The sequence below is a fragment of the Lepidochelys olivacea genome (genome assembly GCF_965140295.1).
Source record: "Lepidochelys olivacea isolate rLepOli2 genome assembly, chromosome: 1".
Lineage (NCBI taxonomy): Eukaryota > Metazoa > Chordata > Testudines > Cheloniidae > Lepidochelys > Lepidochelys olivacea.
The window spans coordinates 248,529,017-248,552,740 of NC_140411.1; the positions used below are offsets into that span (position 1 = coordinate 248,529,017).

At 44.3% G+C, this 23,724-nt stretch overlaps 1 protein-coding gene across 3 annotated transcripts in view; it reads right to left on the reverse strand.

Moving 5' to 3' along the window:
• Nucleotides 1-23,724, reverse strand: part of PTN (pleiotrophin) — a 111,640-nt gene that overhangs the window by 37,768 nt on the left and 50,148 nt on the right. The window contains exons 2-3 of one of the 3 annotated variants that reach the window (XM_084617561.1): nucleotides 8,389-8,529; nucleotides 3,520-3,587 (exon numbers count right to left, since the gene is read on the reverse strand). The exons of 1 other annotated variant lie outside the window; for it this stretch is intronic. In XM_084617561.1, coding sequence (XP_084473687.1) covers nucleotides 3,535-3,587; nucleotides 8,389-8,529 — 194 coding nt within the window. In that variant the 3' untranslated portion in view covers nucleotides 3,520-3,534. Of the gene's footprint in view, nucleotides 1-3,519; nucleotides 3,588-8,388; nucleotides 8,530-23,724 lie in introns of those variants that run through there. One more of the 3 variants, XM_084617563.1, reaches the window with a different exon arrangement.

Here is a 23,724-nt window from a genome sequence, read left to right on the forward strand (position 1 = left end):
ATATGAAAAAATACCTCCTCCCACCCCATTGTCCAGCTGGTAATAGCTTATCTAAAGTGATCATCAGGTGGGCCATTTCCAGCACAAATCCAGGTTTTCTCACCCTCCACCCCCCCACACAAATTCACTCTCCTGCTGGTGATAGCCCATCCAAAGTGGCATCTCTTTACACAATGTGCATGATAATAAAGTTGGGCCATTTCCTGCACAAATCCAGGTTCCCTCACCCCCCCTCCCAAAAACCACACACACAAACTCACTTAAATAGAGACTGGGAGTGGCTAAGTCATTATGCAAGGTAGCCTATTTCCTCTTGTTTTTTCCTACCCCCCCCCCCCAGATGTTCTGGTTTAACTTGGATTTAAACTTGGAGAGTGGTCAGTTTGGATGAGCTATTACCAGCAGGAGAGTGAGTTTGCGTGTGTATGGGGGTGGGGGGGATGTGAGAAAACCTGGATTTGTGCTGGAAATGGCCCACCTTAATTATGCACATTGTAGGGAGAATGGTCACTTTGGATGAGCTATTACCAGCAGGATAGTGAGTTTGTGTGTGTGGTTTTTGGGAGGGGGGGTGAGGGGGTGAGAGAACCTGGATTTGTGCAGGAAATGGCCCAACTTTATTATCATGCACATTGTGTAAAGAGTTGTCACTTTGGATGGGCTATCACCAGCAGGAGAGTGAATTTGTGAGAAAACCTGGATTTGTGCTGGAAATGGCCCACCTGATGATCACTTTAGATAAGCTATTACCAGCTGGACAATGGGGTGGGAGGAGGTATTTTTTCATATTCTCTGTGTATATATAAAGTCTGCTGCAGTTTCCACGGCATGCATCTGATGAAGTGAGCTGTAGCTCACGAAAGCTCATGCTCAAATAAATTGGTTAGTCTCTAAGGTGCCACAAGTCCTCCTTTTCTTTTTGCGAATACAGACTAACACGGCTGTTACTCTGAAACCTGTCATTAAGGCAGAGACTGTCTCTTTACTTCATGCCTGTGCAACATCTAGCACAATGGTGCCCACATCCCTGACTGGGGCAACTTGGCATGACTGTAACATAAATCATTAATAACCACAATAATATGGAACCAAAGTCAGTTCTAGTGTAGGTGGTGCAGCTGCCATTGACTTCATACCTCCTTTTTCCAGGAAGGGAGGGAAGGAAAGGCAGAGAAGCAAAGCTCTGTTCCTCAGCTAAAAGCAACAAGTCCATAGATCCCCTTCCTCGTTGACTGGTGGAGGGAAAGCTCCCCTTTCTCTTCCTATTTACTTTAAGCACTGTCCATACTAATTCATTGTACTGTGGGCATTGTCAGTAAAAGAGAGCGTTTCTTTCCCATATGCATAAATCATAACAGCCCGAGCAACAATAACTACCCTGTTACGATGCACTGACAATGGTTTGAGCAACACTCTCCAATGGTACTTTTGTTGTGACATGAAGAGCTGTCCAATAGGAACCAGGCTGAGATTTTCTGCCTCATTCTCAGTCAGTCTTCATGTATGTCTCTCCTTCTGCACCAATGGGAATTTTTTAACTGGGTGACCTCAGACAAGTAATTTCACCCTTCTGTGCCACAGTTTCTCCATTTGTGAAATGTGGCTAATGATATTTGCCTCCTTTGCAAAGGGCTGTGAGAGTAGCCATGAAAAGCGCTATAGGGCTATGTGTTATTATCCCACATTAGCCACTGAAAAGCTATTTGATTGTAATAATTTGTGCATGATATTCTTCTGAGTTGTATTTAAATGATTAACCATGTAGTGAATTAGACTCCAATCCAGCATCTTGCACTACTTACGTAGGCCCCTGTGCCCATGAAGGACCCTACTGACTTGAGCAGGGTCCCACTGGACACCGGGATCTTCCCAGATGCAGACAGTTGCAGGATTGGAGCAATACTCTGCAACCAATTATCAGTCCTTCAAGTTATCAAGTCATCTGGGCAAAGCTATATGAAACAATAGGTTCCTCAAATCTGTGTCAGCCTCCATCCATTTCTACTCTTCAATCCTTGTTATATCCTTGCATTTACTGTGCTTGAATTGACTGAGGTACTTGAATTAGGGTTGCCAACCCTCCTGGTTTGGCTGGGAGTCTCCCGGAATCAGGTTCAATCTCCCAGAGGCTACTGAAGTCAATCCGGGAGATTTTAGGCCACTAAAAGTCTGGTGGCGCAGTGGGCCTAAGGCAGGCTCCCTACCTGCCCTGGCTCCACACTGCTCCCTGAGGCAGCCAGCATGTCCAGCAACGGCTCCTAGGAGGAGGCACGGCTATGGGGTCTCTGTGCGCTATCCCCACCCCAAGCACTGACTCTGCAGCTCCCATTGGCTGGGAACGGGGAACTGCGGCCAATGGGAGCTGATGGGGGTGGTGCTTGGAGGCAGGGGCAGCACGCAGAGCTGCCTGGCTGCCCATAAATCTAGGAGCCGCTGCCAGACATGCTGCCACTTCTGGGAGCCGCCTGAGGTAAACGCCACCTGGCCAGAGCCTGCACCCCAAACCCCCTCCCACATCCCAATGCCCTGCCCCAGCCCTGAGTCCCCTCCTGCACGCAAACTCCCTCCTGGAGTCTGCACCCTGAACCCCCTCCCTCACCTTGCCCCAGGCTCAGCCTAGAGCCCCCTCCCATACTTCAAATCCCTCGGCCCCACACCCCAACCCAGAGCCCACACCTGAAGGATTCATGCAGGGTTCATGCACTTGGCAATATTCAGGGCACACCCTAAGTGTTGTGTAGGAGCAGTGCACACACGGCTCCTCTCAAGGGCATGAACCTTGGAAACTCGCCCAGAGGACATGAACCGTGGGAAGCCTCCCAGGACTGGGCTCAAGGCCCGAGAGCAAGGAATGCGGTAGACAGAAATTGGTAAATAAGAATATTAAACAAAGCCAGTGTATTCCTTTTATCTGTTGGAGTATGTAATGCGCAGGAGGAGGGGGAGAATAAAAGAGAGGGTGGAAAGCTGACAAGGCAGACCAGCCTGCTTGCTTGCTTAAAGCCTTGTTCTGTCTTGTATTTGGACCGCAACACACACCCAGGTCCCTCACCCCAACCCCCTGCCCAAGTCCAGTGAAAGTGAGTGAGGGTGGGGGACAGCAAGTGACAGAGGGAAGGGGGCTGGAGTGAGATGTGGCAGGGCCCCGGAAAAGGGGCATGGTATGGGTGTAGCCTTGGAGAAGGGTCGGGGTTTGTGTGATTAGACAGTTGGCAACCCAACTTAAATGGTGTACAAAAAAGTGTTATTTAGCTTTCCCTCAATACAAAAAAAAACAGGGGTCACCCGATGAAATTAATACAAAGCAGGTTTAATACAAACAAGTGGAAGTACTTTTTTTACACAATGCACAATTAATCTTGTAGAACTCAGTGCCATGGGATGTTGAGATGATCCAAAAAAGAACCAGCTAAGTTCATGGAGGATAGGTCCATCAATGGCTATCTGCCAAGATGGTCAGAATTGCAACTCCATGCTCAGGGTGACTCTAAACCTCTGGACTACCAGAAGCTGGGAAGAGAAGACAGAGGTGGATCACTCCAACTGCCCTCTTCTGTGTACTCCCCCGAAGTGTCTGGTACTGGCCACTGTTGGAAAATAGAATACTGGGCTAGATGGACCTAGTATGGCAATTCTTATATTCTCATGACTCTCAATTCCAGATATTTATTTTTTTCTTAAGCTTTTCAAAATACTTTATACCCCTAAAGAAAATTAGTTCTCATTTTAATCTCTTTTGCTCATTACACCTCCCCAGCTCCTTTCTACCCCGACCTCTCCCTCAGCTCCAAAGAATATGCAATGCCATCGGAAAATTATTTAAGCTGAAAGCATGTGACCTTTCACCTATGCCCTCTATTAATTTTTGTGAAGGCAAGTGAGCCCTGCTTATTTTTTCCTGGAAATTGCTTCCTTGCTTCAACTAAAAATAAAAAGCACAGGGTAGCTGTGTAGAAATGAAAGAGAAAATTAATTCAACGAAAACAGAATGTACTGTGCAAATGAGTTTTGTTTTTCATCCACCATATGATTGTCATGTGTGAATAGGCTTGGGTTTTAAATCATTTTCTGTAAGAGAAATTAGTGAAAAAGGAACAGGATTTAGATAAGAGGCTGTCTCCCACTTGCAAATCAGGAAGCAATGGCAACACTGTGGGACATGTTGTTTGCCATGATGCTAAGAAGGCAGTTGAGTGGCGTGTGCCTCATCGACAAGAGCCAAAGAAAGGAGTGAAGAACACAACTCCCCATCCTCTGCTAACAACAGACACTTTGCATTGGGATGGGCTCACTACCCGGAGCCACTCTCTCCCTTTATTTCCTTGACCACAAGTCTTTCAAAATAAAGTTCTCAAACACACAAAAAAATTAATAGCCAGTCATTCCTCCTAGGGTTTCCTGTGGGGACCTGGGGGCTTCCATCCCTCTTGCAGAACCTGCAAAGATGACTCAGGGTCACCCCTTTTTCTTCTGGGGGTCTGCAGGTCCACTGGTAAACAGACACCCTTCCCCTTCCCTCCCACCCCAACAATGAGAACAGGAAGCCTTTGGAGCCGTTCTTCCCTCCCCAGGGTGTGCCTTGATTGGTTTAGTAATTGACTGTACCTAGGGTGTCAAAGTGTCCGTTTTTCCGGATGTTAAAAGTCCAGTTGGTGATGCAGCAGGGCTCAGGCAGGTTCCACGCAGCTCCCAGAATCCGCCAGTACGTCCCTGCAGCCCCTAGGCGCAGGGGTGGCTAGTGAAGCTCTGTGTGCTGCCTCCGCCCCGAGCGCTAGTTCTGCAGCTGCCATTGGCCAGGAACCACAGCCAACGGAAGCTGCAGGCATGGCTCTTGCAGGCAAGGGCAGCATGCAGAGCCCCCTGGCCACCCCTGCACGTAGGGGCCGCAGGGACAAACCAGCTGTTTCCAGGAGCTACCTGAGGTAAGTGCTGCCCGAAGCCCACACCCCGAATGCCCCCCTGCACCTCAATTCCCTGCCTCAGCTCTGAGCCCCCTCCCAAAGCCTGCACCCCACACCCCCTCCCACACTCCAGCCCCCTGTCCTAGCCCTGAGCCCCCCTCTGTACCCAAACTCCCTCCCAGAGCACACTCTGAACCCCTCGGCCCCAGGCCAGTGTCCCCCTGAACCTCAAACCCCTTATCCCTGGCCCCACACCAGACATCACACCCCCAGCTGGAGCCCTCATGCCCCCCACACCCCAGCCCCCTGTCCCAACCCAGAGCCCCCTCCTGCACCCTGAACCCCTCATTTCTGGCCCCCAGCCCAGAGTCTGCACCCCCCCAGTCAGAGCCCTCACCCCCTCCTGCACCCAACCCTCTGCCCCAGCCTAGTGAAAATGAGCAAGTGAGTGAGGGTGAGGGAGAGCCCCAGCCCAGAGCCTCCTCCCACACTCTGAACCCCTCGGCCCCACCCACAGGCCCCTCCCACACCCCAAACCCTTCATTCCCAGCCCCACACCAGAGCCCACACCCCCAGCTGGAGCCCTCACCCTCTCCGCACCCCAATCCCCTGTCCCAACCCTGAGCCCCCTCCTGCACCCTGAACCCCTAATTTCTGGCCCCACCCTGGAGCCCACACCCCCAGCCAGAGCCCTCACCCCCTTGCACACCCCAACCCTCTGCCCCAGCCTGGTGAAAATGAGCAAGTGAGTGAGGGTGAGGGAGAGCAAGTGACAGTGGAAGGGGGGATAGAGTGAGCAGGGGTGGGGTCTCGGGAAGGGGTGGCGCAAGCGTGTTCCGTTTTCTGCCATCAGAAAGCTGGCAACCCTAATTGCCCCACAAGGCTCCTGCTCCTGAGCCCTCAAAGAAATGGTAACCTTGTTTTCCTGAAGATACCACCCCGCCCTGAGACCATTTCCACTTTTCCAGCAGCTGCCTCTGCCAATTCCTAGGGTCCGTTTGCTCCAGAACCCTCTCCCTTAAAGGGCCAGGCTACCCGATTATATGCATGATGGCCACACTGCCACCCCATAAAACATACCTGCCATTTCCTTGTGCCAGTTTTCACTTCCCCCACAAGCTCCATGTGTGTGTACTTTAATCACTCAATTTTCTGTTACTTATCATCTTTTGAAATATGCTTGAAAAATATTTTTTAAAACCTCATTAGCTCAAATATCCTGTGTAGTTGATGTTCACTGTCTCCCCCTGCTCTTCTAACTATCCTTTGAAGTGTAATAAAAGCCTCATCTTGTCTAATCCCAAATGATTCTTCCCCTCCCTCTGGGGTTCCTGGATCCTTATATAAATAGACATCATTTCTGGATGGAATCTCATACTGAGTCAAGTCAGCACCTTATGGCTGCTTGAGATCACAGAGTTCTCTCATGATGCCTAAACAACTTAACCATTGAAAAAACAATCGCCAAAGCAGTGGGGACTTAGCAGGAGACCTGTATCCCTTTTGAAGGCACCTGCCCACCTTAGAGCACTTGCATCTTCCTTTTATGCTCTGCTATCTTCTTTGGGGGGAAAGAATAAACTTATTGTGCTGGTTTAAAAGGTGGTTTGCTCTTAGTACTAGTAAAATTCAGCCATCTCACTAGGTGGTAAGTCAATACAGCATTCCGCATCAGAGTGAAAATTCACTGATTAATAAACAGAGCAGTGTGAAATTTGCAATGCGAAAGCTGCAATATTTATGAATATGAGGGCAGAGCAAAAATTCATGGTAATTTCGAGAGTTCAGTGGAGATTGTTTAGAAAAATATATTCTCAATGCCAATATTTCCTGTGAAATTTTTATTAGTTTAATGATAAATTTTTAGTAAGATTTTGTGCAATGAAGGGTGAAATCCTGGTTCCATTGAAGTCAATAGCAAGGTTCCCATTGACTTCAATGGAGCCAAGATTTCACTCTTGGTATCATTTTAACTTTCACCAATGAAAGCAGCTTCCTGAGCTGTGCAAAAATCAAACCGGGAATACTGATGAAGACAAAAGGGCAGCTTTTTATCTGCAGAAAACATTTTAACAGAAAATGGAGGGAAAAAGATGTAAGGCAAAACCACAGAAATGTTTCCTTCCTGGTGTCCATCTTAAAAGGGCCTGATTTTCAGAGAGTGAATGCGCAGCACTTTCTGACAATCAGGCCCCTTTAAGGTGCCCTAAATTGGACATGCAATAATTAAGGCACCCAGTAATCTCTCGTCACTTAAAAAGAACAAAAAAATCTTGGCCATGATTCCTGCATCAGTTTCGCCAGCCGAGAATGGTGGCTGGAAATGCTCAGGATATCTATCTGTGCAAGACGGGAAATAGTGGCACAATTGAGGTGCCATAAATATGCGAGCATGACCCTGTAGTGTAGATGCAGTCTACAGTGATGGAAGAGGGTTTGCTGCTGCTGGAGGAATAGCACCTTCCCAAGTGATGGTAGCTAGGTTGATAGAAGCATTCTTCTGTTGACCTAGATGCCTTTACACAGGGGTTAGGTCAGCACAGCTACAGAGCTCAGGAGTGTGGATTTTTCACGCCCCTGAGCATTGTCGCTATATCAGTCAACCTCAGCTGGAATGGCAGTAGGTGTAAAAGGAACTAAGGGTGTAGCTTCACAACATAGTTCGCTAAAGAAGTAAATCCAGTGTTACTCGTAACCTGACTCCCACCCTGATCCCAACAAATACCTAATTTGAGTTGAGTGGAGCTTTAAACTGGCTCATGAGAAGGTGGGTGTGTTGAAGCTTGAGTACTGTTACAGCTCAATTTGGTAATACAGTGGGGACTCATCTTGAGAGCAGGCAGTGGGCAAACAAAAAAATTATCAGATCACTTTGAAAAAATATTATGAAGTTTCTACTTAGAAACTGCGTAGAAACTTAGAAACTACTTAGAAACTGAAATGAAGCAAGAAGAGAACTGAACACAATGTATTGTTCCATCACCTCAGTTTGATGGTGCTTGCTCTGGGATTGCAACCAAGCTAGGACCAAAAGTGGGTGTAATGAACCCCTTCTCCACCTGTGGGCCGGTACTTTTGAAAGTGAGCAATGTTTTACTTAAGCCATTTCCATAGTGAGCCACAATCCCTTCAGGATGTTCCCTTCATCCTATTCAGGAAAAAAACGAACAGAGCTGGAAATCTTCTCAATGCTTTATCGGGAACCTTGTATTCTTACCAAGTATAGGAAAATTACAAAAACAAAGCTTTCCCATCTCCTCATCCTCAATCCATTAAAAAATATAGTAGATCCTGTTTCAAATCCAAATGGCAAGGCCCTCACACACTCTGGACCTAAATTCTGTGGCAAGGTCCCTGGCGTCTGTGGCATTGTGGTGAATATATTGAAAATTCTGTGGCAGCATGAGATAGAAGTCTAAATGGAGGCGTTTATATTGAATTAAATATGAACTCAAATGAAAGCAAAGGAAGTTAGGAGCCTAAATACCTTTGAGGATCTGACCTTTGGGTCTAATTGCATGGCAGATATTGTTGGGAGGAAGCTGGAGGTTTTGGCAGCTGGTTAAAGGAGAATTAGACTTGTGGCATCCTGGGATTGTGTAGTAAACATCAGAGCTGGATATTTCTTCTAAAAGGCAGGCAGAGAAATAGTTAACAACATTGGCACTTACGCAGTCATCCTTACTTACGCAGTCAGAGTTAATGACTTATAAAGATGAATAGAGCAATTCACAGATTTTTTTCCCCATGTTGTCTAAAGATTCAGGAGGTGAAATTCTAAGTTTACACCTGATTAACTTTTTCAGTATAATCTTTATCGTCATGGGGGCTAAAAACAATCATTTTAATGAAAACTCAGACTCTGGAGCAAAATTATGTGGCAAGTGGTGAATTCTGGAACATATTACATGGCCATGGAATTGCAAAATAAATATGCAAGGCCCTAGAAATAGAGGTTTCTGTTCAGGGTAAAGGAAGCTTGCATTCTCTGCCCGCAGACAGGAAGTGGGAACAGCTCTAAAAGTAGTTAAAATCTCAGTGGGAAAGTAATTTTGATTCAGAGTGGTTCCTATCAAAGGAGGTTCCTATTAATGTATAAGTTCTTTTTAAAATGCATTTCCAATATTACATACTGAAATATAGAACTCCAGCATAAAAACAGTGTAGTACAGCTCACTGCAATTCACTGGTGACCTACTGGCAGAGCCGCCCAGAGGGGGCGGCAAGTGAGGCAATTTGCCCCGGGCCCCACAGGGGCCCCCACAAGAGTTTTTGGCGGCACATCCTTTAGTGCCGCCGAATACATCCGGAGTGAAGGATCCGCCGCCGCTTCTTCCGCTTCGGGTCTTCGGTGGCAATTTGGCAGCTGGGGTCCTTCCGCTCCATGTCTTCGGTGAAGTGCCCTGAAGACCCAGAGCGGAAGAACCCCCACCGCTGAAGACCCCAGGCCCCCTGAATCTTCTTGGCGGCCCTGCCTACTGGTTGTTTTAGGCCATGAAAACTTATGCCCAAATAAATTTGCAAGTCTCTACGGTGCCACAAGGTCTCCTTGTTGTTTTTGCTGATACAGACTAACACGGCTACCACTCTGAAACCTACTGGTTGTTTGTTCTTCCCAAGAGGATCCTTCTCACCTCTCTCTGAGCCCCTCCTTTTCCTAGCCTCAGGGCCTCACATCACAGTGACCAGGTTCTGTTGAAAGAATGCCGAACTAAGCTCCTTTTGAAACCCTGAAACACCTCTCTCTTGTTATAGAATCATCATAGAATCTCAGGGTTGGAAGGGACCTCAGGAGGTCATCTAGTCCAACCCCCTGCTCAAAGCAGGACCAATCCCCAATTTTTGTCCCAGATCCCTAAGTGGCCCCCTCAAGGATTGAACTCACAACCCTGGGTTTAGCAGGCCAATGCTAAAACCACTGAGCTATCCCTCCCCCCTAACAGATTGTCCTCAATCTTGAAGCGGGGGCTTGAGGGGAACACCCTACTCCCACAGCACTTCCAGTTCCTACTATCTCGGGAGTAGGAGGTTGGAACTGAGTCTCTGTATTTACCCCCTGCATGGTGCTCTGAGACTGCCAGCCTGGCCTTCCCCAGTGTTTGAGAATCACAACGGTTCCTGTGAGCTGCACCATCAGAACCCCCATCTATGGATACGCCTAATCTAGAGATACTCCTTTAATAACGTGCAGATTTACAGAGACCTGGACATTCTAGTGAAAGAACGGTGTATGAACATACTGGTTTTAGAACCTCTAGCTCTACTACGTGCCCTAGAATGCTCCCATGTTTCAGGCTGTGTTTCCAAATCAGAGATGTAGGTCCTGAGCTGGTGTAAATGGGTGAAGTTCTACTGACCCCAGTGGAGATATAAATTTCCACCAGTTGGGGGAGCTGGCACATAGCCTTTAATTTTTAATTCTTTCCCTCCTCGCTAAACAGGTGGTATAGTTAGAGCCACCATCGCTCCTCCTCTTGTTCTGCGGCTCCACTATTAGGTGCAGAAATTCAGTACCGTATTCCCATATGAAGGAACTGGCAAGGAGAGAATGTGTGCTCTTGGCAGAGCCTTCCCCTGGGGTTATGCCAATAAACAATCATTTTCTAGCTGCCACAAGCATTCCATTATTTCTGCTGGGCCATTCAGGCCACTCAAGTTCAGGCTCTGTCAGTCCTTCCTTAATAAATCCCTATTATCAGGGGCTTAGACCTCAGCGGTTAGAATTCCTCCTCAGCTGAGACTTGGCACTCACGGTTTCAGCCCAAATGTTCTTTGGGGGGGGGGGGGATTAAAACACACTGTAGCAGAGCCAAGACAATAGAAGTTTGTTTTTTTATAAACAATGTTTGGAGACTGGTTATTGTGGAAAAGAATCATGATGGCAGTGAGAGAGAGTGTGTTGCTAACTATGCAGATCCATTTCATTTTCTCATGCATTTTTAATCACATGCTTTTGGGGACAGATTTTCAAGAGCACTCTGCACCCAGCAATTCCTCTTCTGACATGTACTGTGCAGAGACACACCTCCTCAGCTGCTGTAACTATGCAGCTCTACTGATTTCATGCCCATGACATAATACCTCAATCCAATGGATCTATGACGTACATATGCTTTACGCCTTCATCCCAATCCTTCAGAGACTTTACAGGTCATATGGGGTAGCATACCATTCAGGGTTCCAGACACACTGACATATCATTGTGAGCAGCTCTGGCCTTAGAATTTTTGGTGCTTTAAATAAGCCTTTGTTACTATTAGGGATAGCTTACCTGGTCTCTCAGGAATAAGAGCTTGCCCAGTCTACACTCAATTCCTGATCTCAAATCAACCCTAACTTTAAAAGGAAAAAAAGACGACGTACCCACATTCCACTCAGTTCCCCTACACGTGCAGATAAAGCTGCAGGGCCCAACAATTCTGGCTGCCTCCCTCGTGGCTGTAGTCTTTACGCTCCTCTGTTAAACCATATATAGACAGCTGTGCCTGTGCAAAGGCGTCATAAAATGGGTGTTAAACCACAGAATCAGTGAACAGCATCCACACTACTACTCTGCAGTGATTTGGTCCTTAGGGGGATTAGGTGCTATTGTAGTTACACGGGCTGGCTCTGTGAGGCAAGGTGCAAACGCCAAATAGGGCAAGTCTAATCCAAAAAGGGGCATGGTTAGCAAAGATTTACACTGCATATATTCTCCAGTTGGGTGCCTTGGGTAAAGATAAAAAACGGCTGGTGTAAATTAAAGCACCCAGGAGGCCACAGAGAGAACCCACGCCATAAGAACATCCACCACAGCTATGCTCCATCTCTACCTCTCTGGTGATGACTGCTGATGGGGCATGTCCCTTTCCGTGCTCCACTTCCCTACTGCCTTTTTGGTTCAGAATTATTGACTGGCATGTAGACCATGACAAATGCGATGTTTGCATTGCATACAATAGGGAGTCAGATTTACAGAACATTATGGCATAGGTGTAATGTATGAAAATCACGACAGATTTGGGTAGATAGGAGGTGTGGGAGAGAGAGAAAAAAATGAGCAAAAGAGCTGAGATTATTGGCTGATAAAATGAGGCCCTTTCCCATTGCTTGTGGGAAGTGGGTAGTTGTCACTTTGCAAGTTAATACCACACTGATGTATGTTTTGGAAAACCTTGCTGAGGCAGCAGCCTGGGAGTCAAAGCCTTTTCAGAGAGGCTCTTTCCCTCTGTAAGAGTTATTTGGTATTTGTCTCAGGAACTGTTTGTATCTCTTTCCACATAAAGCCAACTGAGACCCAAATTCCCTGAACAGTAGTGACAGCAGCATCAGTCCAGGGAATATACTACCACTATGAGCTGCTGCTGCAATGACAAACGAATGAACAGAAGGGAATGGGAGCATGGCTGAAAGGCCCACACCACTGGCTCCTTTCATTCCCCTGAGAAACTCCTGTTTGTTTTGAAAAGTACTGGAGAATCATGCTGTAATTTACTCAATTGTACTAGAATTACCTGTGGAACTGCAGCTGTGACGGCAGGAAGATAGGAGACTTAAAAGACTCAGTCAGAGAAGCCTCTGAGGTTTTAGTTGCTTACATCAAACTGGATCTCCAGACCTTCTGAGGTCAACATACGAAGTCCTATGCCCCTCATGAGGGTAGATGGTTGAACATATTTGAAGTTGGGAATGGCTCCGTCCCCTTAATGCACCCTGCAATCCTTTGTTTCAAATTCTATCACAGGGATTTCATAGGCAAAATCTTAGATAGAGTCATGAAACGATTTGAAGTGTGCAATCTGTGTGGAGTGTGAACTGAATATAAATTTATTTACCAACAATTTGTATATTACTCCTACTTATTTTGGTGATTTTGTTTCAGCTAGGGGAATGTTACGAACAAAAACATTATGAAGAAAACTTCTGCAAAACTGCACTAGTTTTTCCACAAATGAAATGGAGATGATTGGGGGAAGAGAGGAAGGATTTTGTTTTTTGATAAATTCATTGAAAAGTCAAAAAGGGTCTGCTTTTCTTTACAGATGGAGATTTTCTGCACAGATCTAGCGGGTGGTTCACAAGTCAGTTCATTACAGTGTCAGAAGCATGTCTACCACAGATTGTAGGGATTTCTCTTATACAAAGCATGAGTCTATAGGGAAATCCCATCCCCTGGGTTCAATCCCAAAGAGCTAATGTAACCCATCACAAATTAAAACATACAGTTGTTCCTTAATAGATTCCTTGCAATAATTAGTGGCATCTGTGTAGGTGCAATACAGCACTGTCCCCTCCTGGAATATGACAGGTGGATTCAGGTGCAAGAGTTCCCTCTGGCTGAGCAAAGGGGGATGAATTTTAAGTAAGTGTAGTGATGGAGTGTTAACATGAACCTTTGCAAACACAAATTAAGAAAGAAACAAATGGACTAACACATTTGTTAATGCTTATATTTTATAGGACCAGTCTTGGTATACACAGAACTCAGAGTACTCAGCCCTTGCCTAGACGGGCAACAACTGAACTTACAGAATACTCAGCCCAAAATGCATTCTGCATTGAGCAGAATCTAAACACCCACGAGAAGAGGATCAGATTCATAATACCACAAGTGGGTAGAGACCTGTGTTTCTGGAGCCTAAATCCTACATTTGAATCCCACTTCAATCCCACTTTGTTGAATTCCCAGCAAAAATGATTAGGGGACTGGAACACATGAGTTATGAGGAGAGGCTGAGGGAGCTGGGATTGTTTAGCCTGCAGAAGAGAAGAATGAGGGGGGATTTGATAGCTGCTTTCAACTACCTGAAAGGGGGTTCCAAAGAGGATGGCTCTAGACTGTTCTCAATGGTAGCAGATGACAGAACGAGGAGTAATGGTCTCAAGTTGCAGTGGGGGAGGTTTAGATTGGATATTAGGAAAAACTTTTTCACTAAGAGGGTGGTGAAACACTGGAATGCGTTACCTAGGGAGGTGGTAGAATCTCCTTCCTTAGAGGTTTTTAAGGTCAGGCTTGACAAAGCCCTGGCTGGGATGATTTAACTGGGAATTGGTCCTGCTTTGAGCAGGGGGTTGGACTAGATGACCTTCTGGGGTCCCTTCCAACCCTGATATTCTATGATTCTATGATTCTATGATGCAGCATGGTGACCTCACTGTTTGTAGATGTGCCATTATACATCACTGCCAACTGGCACCTAATTAGGTGGACACTATTACCCAGTCTTTTACTTTCTGGCAGAAGGAAGTCTCCACTCGCACCAGCTCTTCCTCTGACTCAGGCAGTAAAGATCTCCTGCTGATGGCTCAGGTAATACTTCCGACCTCTTCGGAAATGAACATGGAAACAACCTGATGACCTATTTCAAGAAAGATATGTGACTGAAGAGAGGGGTAAGTAAATGCACCTCTAGGCTGATATAGAGCAAGGTTTTTTGGCTTCTTTTAATACTTTTAATCTAATATTTGCTGCCTCTGCACTGGCTTGCTGACAGTGAGGTGTAGGAAATCAAAAGCTTCGTCCCCCCCACACGCCTGGGATTGGTTGATTGTAAGCATATAATCAGCCAATCAAAGGATACAAATGGAGTTTTTTATTGCTTCAGTTATTAACCTTGCTGATCATGCAAAATAAAAGCGGGGGGGGGGGGCATTTTGCAGCCTGTGGCTTGATGCTTCACAAAGTGGGACAACAGCCAGAGAATCAAGACATCTGGTCATTCAGACTACTACACTGTGACTGACAGAGTCCTATTTGAGAAAGAAAATCCTTTATTTTTGCATTAACCTATGAGGCACACTAAAGCCCAGTCCTCAGTCTATTTTAACCAATTATATGATCCCCTTATCCCCTTCTCTAATACTAACCCCACCACTGCACACGCCTTTCATTCCAGCCTCACTCAAACACTCAGCCTACTCATCTTGTTCTTCTCCATTAGTACACCCAGCATTCTCCCCTCACATAAACTTATCTGCAAAAATACCTTTACTGTTTTTAGGACTTGTCTCTTTTCTATCCATCCATTCCATGTTCATCATTGTGAGAGCACTTACTGTTCTCTGTAGGTATTATTAACTCCATTTCCAAAGATGCCTTCCCCTGTCTCCCTGGATGAGAGTCTCCACACTGTACTCTGTAAAGAATTCTCTCTTTTATCTGCCTCTCACTGCAAGGTATTCTGTGATTTTCTGTAGGAGGCTGCTTCCTAAAAATAAATTGCATGATGATCGGTTTTCACTTTTGCTTGATCTTTCGTTTTGCCACCATAACACAACATGGTGCAACAGTGACGTTTCCACTGTATTAAACAGGGCTTTGTTCTTTTCCTGCTCCTTCCTTTCCCTCATATAGTCAAACCAAATGCAATGGTTGAGTTTTAATATGAAAATAATTAGTACCATCCAAGTGCAATAAAAAAATAAAAATCCAAGCTGTCTGAATTCCTGAATTGGTTGATCTCTCAGAAGAACTTAGACAACACCAGCAGTCAAGAAGATGATGAAACAGCTCAACAGCATTTGTTCACAAACCATAGAAGGTGATGCGTTTAAATGCAGCAACAGGCTCATCTCTCCAGTAGCGAAAGAGCTCAAGGATGGAACCACTAACTATTACGCTGCCAAAGGTCACATACTGGATAGAAGACAAGAGTGATATAATTAGTGGTGAACTCTGAGATACTTTAATTTTGGTAATTTTTAATCTAACACTCCTAAATTCATATTTAGACATTCAAATAAAAGCTTATCTAATTGCCTAAACATATATTTAGGAGCCTAACTTTAGGCACTAAGGTTTGAAAATATTGACCTATGGGAATAAATGTATTATTATTTTTAAAGACTAATATAGCATCATAATTGTGCATGGGAATTTACAAAATGGATAAAGACAATCCCTTCCCAAAAGATCTTATTTAAACTGAGGGTACATTTTAGTAACTCCCCAAGCAATTTATACAGAAACTTAGGGCTCTTAAGCTGTGTTTGAATGCTGCACCCCTTTGACTCCCTCTGCAATGGTTTAACTATGCACTACTCATGGTGATCGGGGGAAGTCCCGGATGACGGGAAAAAAGGCTAATGTAGTGCCCATCTTTAAAAAAGGGAAGGAGGAGGATCTGGGGAGCTACAGGCCAGTCAGCCTCACCTCAGTCCCTGGAAAAATCATGGAGCAGGTCCTCAAGGAATCAATTTTGAAGCACTTTGAGGAGAGGAAAGTGATCGGGAACAGTCAGCATGGATTCACCAAGGGCAAGTCATGCCTGACTAACTTAATTGCCTTCTATGGTGAGATAACTGGCTCTGTGGATGAGGGCAAAACAGTGGATGTGTTATTCCTTGACTTTAGCAAAGCTTTTTATACAATCTTCCACAGTAATCTTGCCAGCAAGTTAAAGTATTATGGGCTGGATGAATGGACTATAAGGTGGATAGAAAGCTGGCTAGATCATTGGGCTCAACGGGTAGTGATCAATGGCTCCATGTCTAGTTGGCAGCCGGTATCAAGTGGAGTGCCCCAAGGGTCAGTCCTTGGGCCGGTTTTGTTCAATATCTTCATTAATGATCTGGAGGATGGTGTGGATTGCACCCTAAGGAAGTTTGCAGATGACACTAAACTGGGAGGAGTGGTAGATATGCTGGAGGTTAAGGATAGGATGCAGAGGGACCTAGACAAATTAGAGGATTGGGCCAAAAGAAATCTGATGAGGTTCAGAGTCCTGCACTTAGGACGGAAGAATCCCATGCACTGCTACAGACTAGGGACCGAATGGCTCGGCAGGAGTTCTGCAGAAGAGGACCTAGGGGTTACAGTGGACGAGAAGCTGGATATGAGTCAACCGTGTGCCTTTGTTGCCAAGAAGACTAACGGCATTTGGGGCTGTATAAGTAAGGGCACTGCCAGCAGATTGAGGGACGTGATTGTTCCCCTCTATTCAGCATTGGTGAGGCCTCATCTGGAGTAGTGTGTCCAGTTCTGGGCCCCACACTACAAGAAGGATGTGGAAAAATTGGAAAGAGTCCAGAGGAGGGCAACAAAAATGATTAGGGGGCTGGAGCACATGACTTATGAGGAGAGGCTGAGGGAACTGGGATTGTTTAGTCTGCAGAAGAGAAGAGTGAGGGGGGATTTGATAGCTGCTTTCAACTACCTGAAAGGGGGTTCCAAAGAGGATGGATCTAGACTGTCCTCAGTCGTAGCAGATGACAGAACAAGGAGTAATGGACTCAAGTTGCAGTGGAGGAGGTTTAGGTTGGATATTAGGAAAAACTTTTTCCACTAGGAGGGTGGTGAAGCACTGGAATGGGTTACCTAGGGAGGTGGTGGAATCTCCTTCCTTAGAGGTTTTTAAGGTCAGGCTTGACAAAGCCCTGGCTGGGATGATTCAGTTGGGGATTGTTCCTACTTTGAGCAGAGGGTGGACTAGATGACCAACCCTGATATTCTATGGTACCTCTAAAGCAGACCAGCACTTAAAAGACACATTCTACCTCTTGGATCTGATTCTGCAGTGCCCTGCACCTTTTGTAGTCATTTACACCTGTGCAAAATGCTTCTGATTTAGTAGTATTTTACACTCGCTTGTCACAGGTATAAATGACTACACAGTGCAGGGCAGTGGGAAATCGGGTACCTGAAGCCGTATCCTCCTGTTGTGATGAGAACAGAACAGTAGGAATACTCCAGGATTTCTGAAGAATTTGGTATTGGTTGGTGCCTACAGCAGTCACCATGGTCAGCACTTCAGACACTCTTAAGTTTGGGATTTATGAAATCATTGAGATTTTCATATACTCCCCTAATCCTACCCCACCACCTCACTGCTTAACCATTTGAATGCCAAACATAGCTAGATATATGGCCAAAATGTGCCTTGCGTATTTCCTCAGATACATTGCTTTGAATCGTCAACATTCCAGTGAAACATTGATGCTTTCAAGATAAATAGCAACACAAGGGTTTATTTATGACTCGTTTGTATTTTAACGGTAATATCTCATTGTGGGCACTCACATATCTGTTTTCTGAGTTTTTCCATTTCAAATTATACTTTGGCAATTTCCCATCAGGTAGTGATGTGAAAACTATAAAGGAGACTGAGTACTTAGCAGTCCAAGTGGCCACAAATAAAATGGTGACAAAAATCACAGGAAATTTCTAGATGGCAGCTTCAAAAGCAAATGCAGAAGGAAGAGCTCCCAAACTGCTGACCTTTTAAATTTCTCTTTCCTTTCCCAGGGAATAAGCCTCCTAAAGGGCTTTGCACAGTACCTGTGTCACACACCAATGTGTACAGGATCAATTTACAACAGTGATCAGAGAGCAAAAGCTCTCAGAGAGGCCGAACTAGAGGTGGGAGAATTCTGGCAGCATCCTGCCTGCTACCCCTCCCTTGAATTAAATGTCACAGATAGAATAGGAACAAAACTAGGTTTCAGAGTAGTAGCCGTGTTAGTCTGTATTCACAAAAAGAAAAAAAGAGTACTTGTGGCACCTTAGAGACTAACAAATTTATTTGAGCATAAGCTTTTGTGAGCTACAGCTCACTTCATCAGATGCATTCAGTGGAAAATACAGTGGGGATATTTATATACATAGAGAACATGAAACAATCGGTGTTACCATACACACTGTAAGGAGAGTGATCACTTAAGGTGAGCTAATACCAGCAGGAGAGCGGGGGGGGGGGGGGGGAGGCAGGGGAAGAAAACCTTCTGTAGTGATAATCAAGGTGGGCCAATTCTTCAACAAAAAAAACTTCAAAAACAGGCTCCAACGAGAGACTGCTGAATTGGAATTAATTTGCAAACTGGATACAATTAACTTAGGCTTGAATAGAGACTGGGAGTGGATGGGTCATTAGACAAAATAAAACTATTTCCCCATGTTTCTTCCCCCCCCAACCCCCCACTGTTCTTCAGACGTTCTTGTCAACTGCTGGAAATGGTCCACCTTGATTATCACTACAAAAGACTCCCCCCCCCCCCCCGGCCCCGGCTCTCCTGCCGGTATTAGCTCATCTTAAGTGATCACTCTCGTTACAGTGTGTATGGTAACACCCATTGTTTCATGTTCTCTGTGTATATAAATCTCCCCACTGTATTTCCCACTGAATGCATCCGATGAAGTGAGCTGTAACTCACGAAAGCTTATGCTCAAATAAATTTGTTAGCCTCTAAGGTGCCACAAGTCCTCCTTTTCTTCTTGCGAAAACTCGGTTTGTTTTCTTTACAGTGATACTATATAACTGGATTTGGAAATTAATGCCAGCAAGTGGGTTGGAAAAGTCTAATCTGGATTTCAAAAGATAGCACATCCGAGCGGTAACAGATATTTCAGCCTTTCCTTCAAGCCCCCCTTTGTACTCAAGGCTCCCTTTTAGCTCCTGTCAGAGATGCTGCCTACAGCCTGTGAGGGTTCCAGTTTGAGTCTCAGCTGCAGCAATGTGCAAGAAACACCCACATACCCCCACCACACATCTGGGCACTTAGTAAGAGAGTCCACTGATGAACCACATCCACTCCAGTGTCTGGTCATAGGTGGATAGCTATATCACTTTTATTTGCAAAGTGAGCAAATTTGCCCACTTGTCATTATTTGCAATCAACTCTGTTGAAAGAGCCAGGGATGTCTTGTCATTTTAAAAATTACCCTCTCCTGATTGACGTTTGTCATGCATACATTAATCCCTGGGAATCAAGGGACTGAATTATGCTTCTTTGCTGAAGGTCATAGTCCCAGAAGCACTGAACATCATCAGCCCAACCAACTTCAGAAGAAATCAAATGCACTCAGCACCTTCCAGAACTGGACCCAAACCTTCCCCCCACCTATTCTATTGCACAGACACTAATTTATTGTTGTAGGTTTCCATATAGGGACTGAGTTTACTAAATAGATTACCTCAAATACAGCTTCTTATAATCAGAGAAGGGAGAAGACCTGAAGATTTCATGAAGTCTGCTAGGTATCTCACTGTGCTGATCTAGTTAACCAGGTAGGCACTCAGATACTGTGTGGTAATTACAACTGTGGTAACATGTGCCAGCATACAAGACAGGAGGCCTGATTCAAAGCCAATTGAAATCAATGGCGTCTTTCCAGTGACTACATAGGGCGTTGAAAAGATCCAGATACATTAATTTGTTATTGTCTGGTTGTTCACAACAGGTGGGCTGCTGGCACTTGTTTATTATTTTTTGCTGAGAAAGGAACATTACAGTGTTTGTGTGGGGGTGGGAATCTCACCTATAAAGAACAAGTATTATATAAGAGAGATGCAACAACAAAAATAGGGATTGAAGAACCTGTTGAGATAAAAGTAACAGCAAGACAACTCAACATTACATTTGCAAAACAATTCACCAACATAATTAATCTGTGCAACATCCTTGCTAGGCAGATATTTATCATCACACACCCCCATTTCAGAGGTGAGCAAATGGAAGCACAGAGAAGTTAATTAATTGCCAAAAGACCAGAGCCATAACTAGGCATTTTAGCACTGGGGACGAGCAAGTGTATTTGCTCCCCTACCGGTTTATTTTCATCATTTTTCAGTCCCTTTTTTGCCCCTGCTTTTTGGCATCCTGGGAGGCTGCCCGGCTCGCCCCGCCTTGTTTACAGTCCTGCAAAGGACAAAGAAGCCCAAAGGCAGAGCCAGAACTTGGGACTCAGGAGTTCCAGGCTTCCAGTTTCTTGCTCTAGAGTCTAGACACCGTGGCCTCATTGAGAAGATAACCAACTTGAAATTTCACAAAGAGCTTGAATCCAACCTTGTTTGAAGTTCTGAACTATTTCAAGTATTTTCCCCCCAAGCCTACTGTGTTTTATGTTTGTATGTTTCTGCAATTCTCAATTCCAGAAAAGCAAATGACAAAATGCACAAAGTGGTTCAGGAGGGCAAAAAGGGGGAGTTTTGTTTTATCTGAACCTTTCATCTTTCTCTGTTACTAATGTTAATTTCCTCTTCCATGGTGAGAAAAGAAAGAAAGAGCGAGTTCCATCATCAAGGACGGTAAAGCTGGATCTCTCATGCTTATGTTAGAGGAAAAGCGAGGGAGCATGCCTGCAGTTAATTAGCCCTGGCTGCTAATCACATCAACCAAAGATGATGAGCAAATTAAAAACTTCAGCGGAGCAGTTAGCCTGATGCTTTCCCCTGAGCCCCAGAGCTAGTTAGTGGGATGCTATGGTCGAGATATCAGCCTGATGGAGAGAGAGATCACTGCTATTTTCCTGTTAGAATCCAGAGCCTGGCCTTCATTCCAGAGTGACAACAGTTTATCTTTTGGGATGGGCAGGAGTTAAAGGAGAGGGCGGGGTGCACTCCATCTGTTTACTATTCAATTCCATCAGTTGTAAAGGATCACAGAAGAGTTGTGAACGCTGAATCTCCCCACCCGTACCCCCACCCATCTGTCCTGATGCCAAAACCAGCACAGTCAAAGAGAAGCAAAATGGTTCATTTGGTCCCTTCAGAGTCAACACTTCTTCACAAGAATGCACATCCAGACAAGTTTAGCATCAGCTCACAAATGAGTAGAGTGGAGAAATGATGGAGGATTTAGATTCAAAGATGTTGTATTCCCCCTTCAGCTAATCCTTTCAGAAATACATATATATTTTTAAATAAACAAAAATACTACTACCTTGGACTTCAACAGCACCTTTCATTCGAGATCTCAAATAACTGTAGACATTAATTAAGCCTTCGAAGTAGGCATTACTACCTGCATGTTACAGATACGAAAATACAAACTCAGGGATGTTCTGAGACACACTGTGCCCAGTGGGGGATACAATCACAGTCCCTGTGCTCTGCCATGAGTAGGGACCACTCCCACCTGTCTCCACTAGAGCTATGAAACACCCCAAAGTATACAGAGAGTCCACAATTATGACTGTTTATATAACTGTAGCTCCAAGAAGACCCAACCAAGATCATTATGCTAGGTGCTGTTCATACACACACAGAGAGAGTCCCTGACCCTAAATAGCTTACAATCTAAATAGACAAGACTGAGAAAGAATTATCCACATTTTACAGATAAAGGAACTGAGGAACAGAATCATCCAAGAAATTGACCCTGGATACAAGGAACCTGGAAAACTAGAAGATAATTTTGTCACAGAATAATGGCTTTAAGGCTGGTGGGACAAAGCAGGACTCATAAAATGTTAAAAGACTGGAGATGGGGGTCCCACATGTGCCAGCTGATCTTCAGCTCCACTACTCCTAGTCTGTAGTTGAATTTTTCACCTTTTTTTAAAAACAATCTGGTTTTGTTTATAAAGTACCTATCACACAGCAGTATCTAGGATGCTATACATAGTAAGTCAAGAACTGGGTTCTATGTCCAGAAGGACCATCATGCAAAAATAGTAGGCAAAGAAAAAGTTTCTACCAAGAGAAGAGTTGGTGCAGAAAGGGGAGCCTAAATGATGAAAAGTGGGCTGCAACAAGAATGCTAATTGAGAAGGAACCTCAGTACAGACAGCAGCCCAGCTAATTCCAACTGCTTTAAAGAAACACAGAGACTGGGGTGGTTGTTCAAGCACCTCACAACTTGATTAGAAGGTTTTGGGCCCTGATGAGTTAGAATTTAAAACCTTGATGAGGGAAATGAGGAAAAATAAACTGACTTTTCTTTCCAAAAAGTTTTCTTCCAACCCTAGTAGACTGTAGCTTAAGTTGAAACTTCTAAGGGGAAGCCTATAAAGAAAAAGTCCTATAGAATATCATAGTAATGAAACAAATAGGACTCAATAGAAATTACTTTAAAATCTATTGAATTTAATTCTAAAAAAAATCACAATTCTCTAGGTTTTTTTAAAAACCTTCCTGTAAAATTATACCATAGGAATTTAATTTTCTATTAAAAGTGGTTAAAAAAACTTGAAGAAAAGTGATTGGTTTTCATCACATTACATACATGTTTTCCATGAGAAAACTATCAGTGAGCATCTCCTTCCGAAAAGCTGAGCCCAAAGGCTCAAAGTACAGACTCAGGAGAAGAACTACATGAAAGTTTTTGTACAAACCCATTTTTTCCCTGAAAAATACCAATTAGGATTGATAAAAACAATTTGGGTCATTTTCAGTCTTTTTTTTCAGTTACAAAAAAGACAAAAGTAAATTAGAAGCGTCAAAACAGTTTGTTTCAGCATTTCCGGTCAACTAGAACATTTATATAGATATGTAAGGAAACTTCTGTCAACATTTCAGTACACCATAAATCAAAGAATTTTCACTTTGAGTCAACCCAAAACTCCCCAGCACCCAGCCTTCAATTTTTCAGATTTGTATGCAAACAAAATATTCAGTGTGACACCGAGACAGCAAGTGTTAAATGACCAGCAGGCTAAGTGACTCAAGATCAACCTTTAAGAACATATTAGGGAAGTAATGAAATGGTAAACAGAGTTGTTTTTTGTAGATAATTATCAAAGCCATCTTAAATAGAAGAGAGTTCTGTATTGTTAGAGAATTAGAAGTAAATACTAATTATATTTGCCTGTGTTTACCTACATCTTGTTAGACGTTAACAATGTGATCTAATCAACTTGTAGATGCTAAACTTCTGTTCCTGTCTGTTACTATATCCTATTGATTCAAAGATCAAAAAGGAATATTAACATTTAGATGAAACTTGGGCATAATAATATCACTGTCTATGTTTCTCTTTGAAGTTTGTAATAAACTATGAACTGCTTGAACGGGTAATTACTTTATGCAAATGAATACAGCTAATTACCTATATATACATAGGAAATAGGTGGTTTAATTCAAAGTAACAATGTATATTACCTATTCTTCATCCAAGGAAAGTCTGCTGT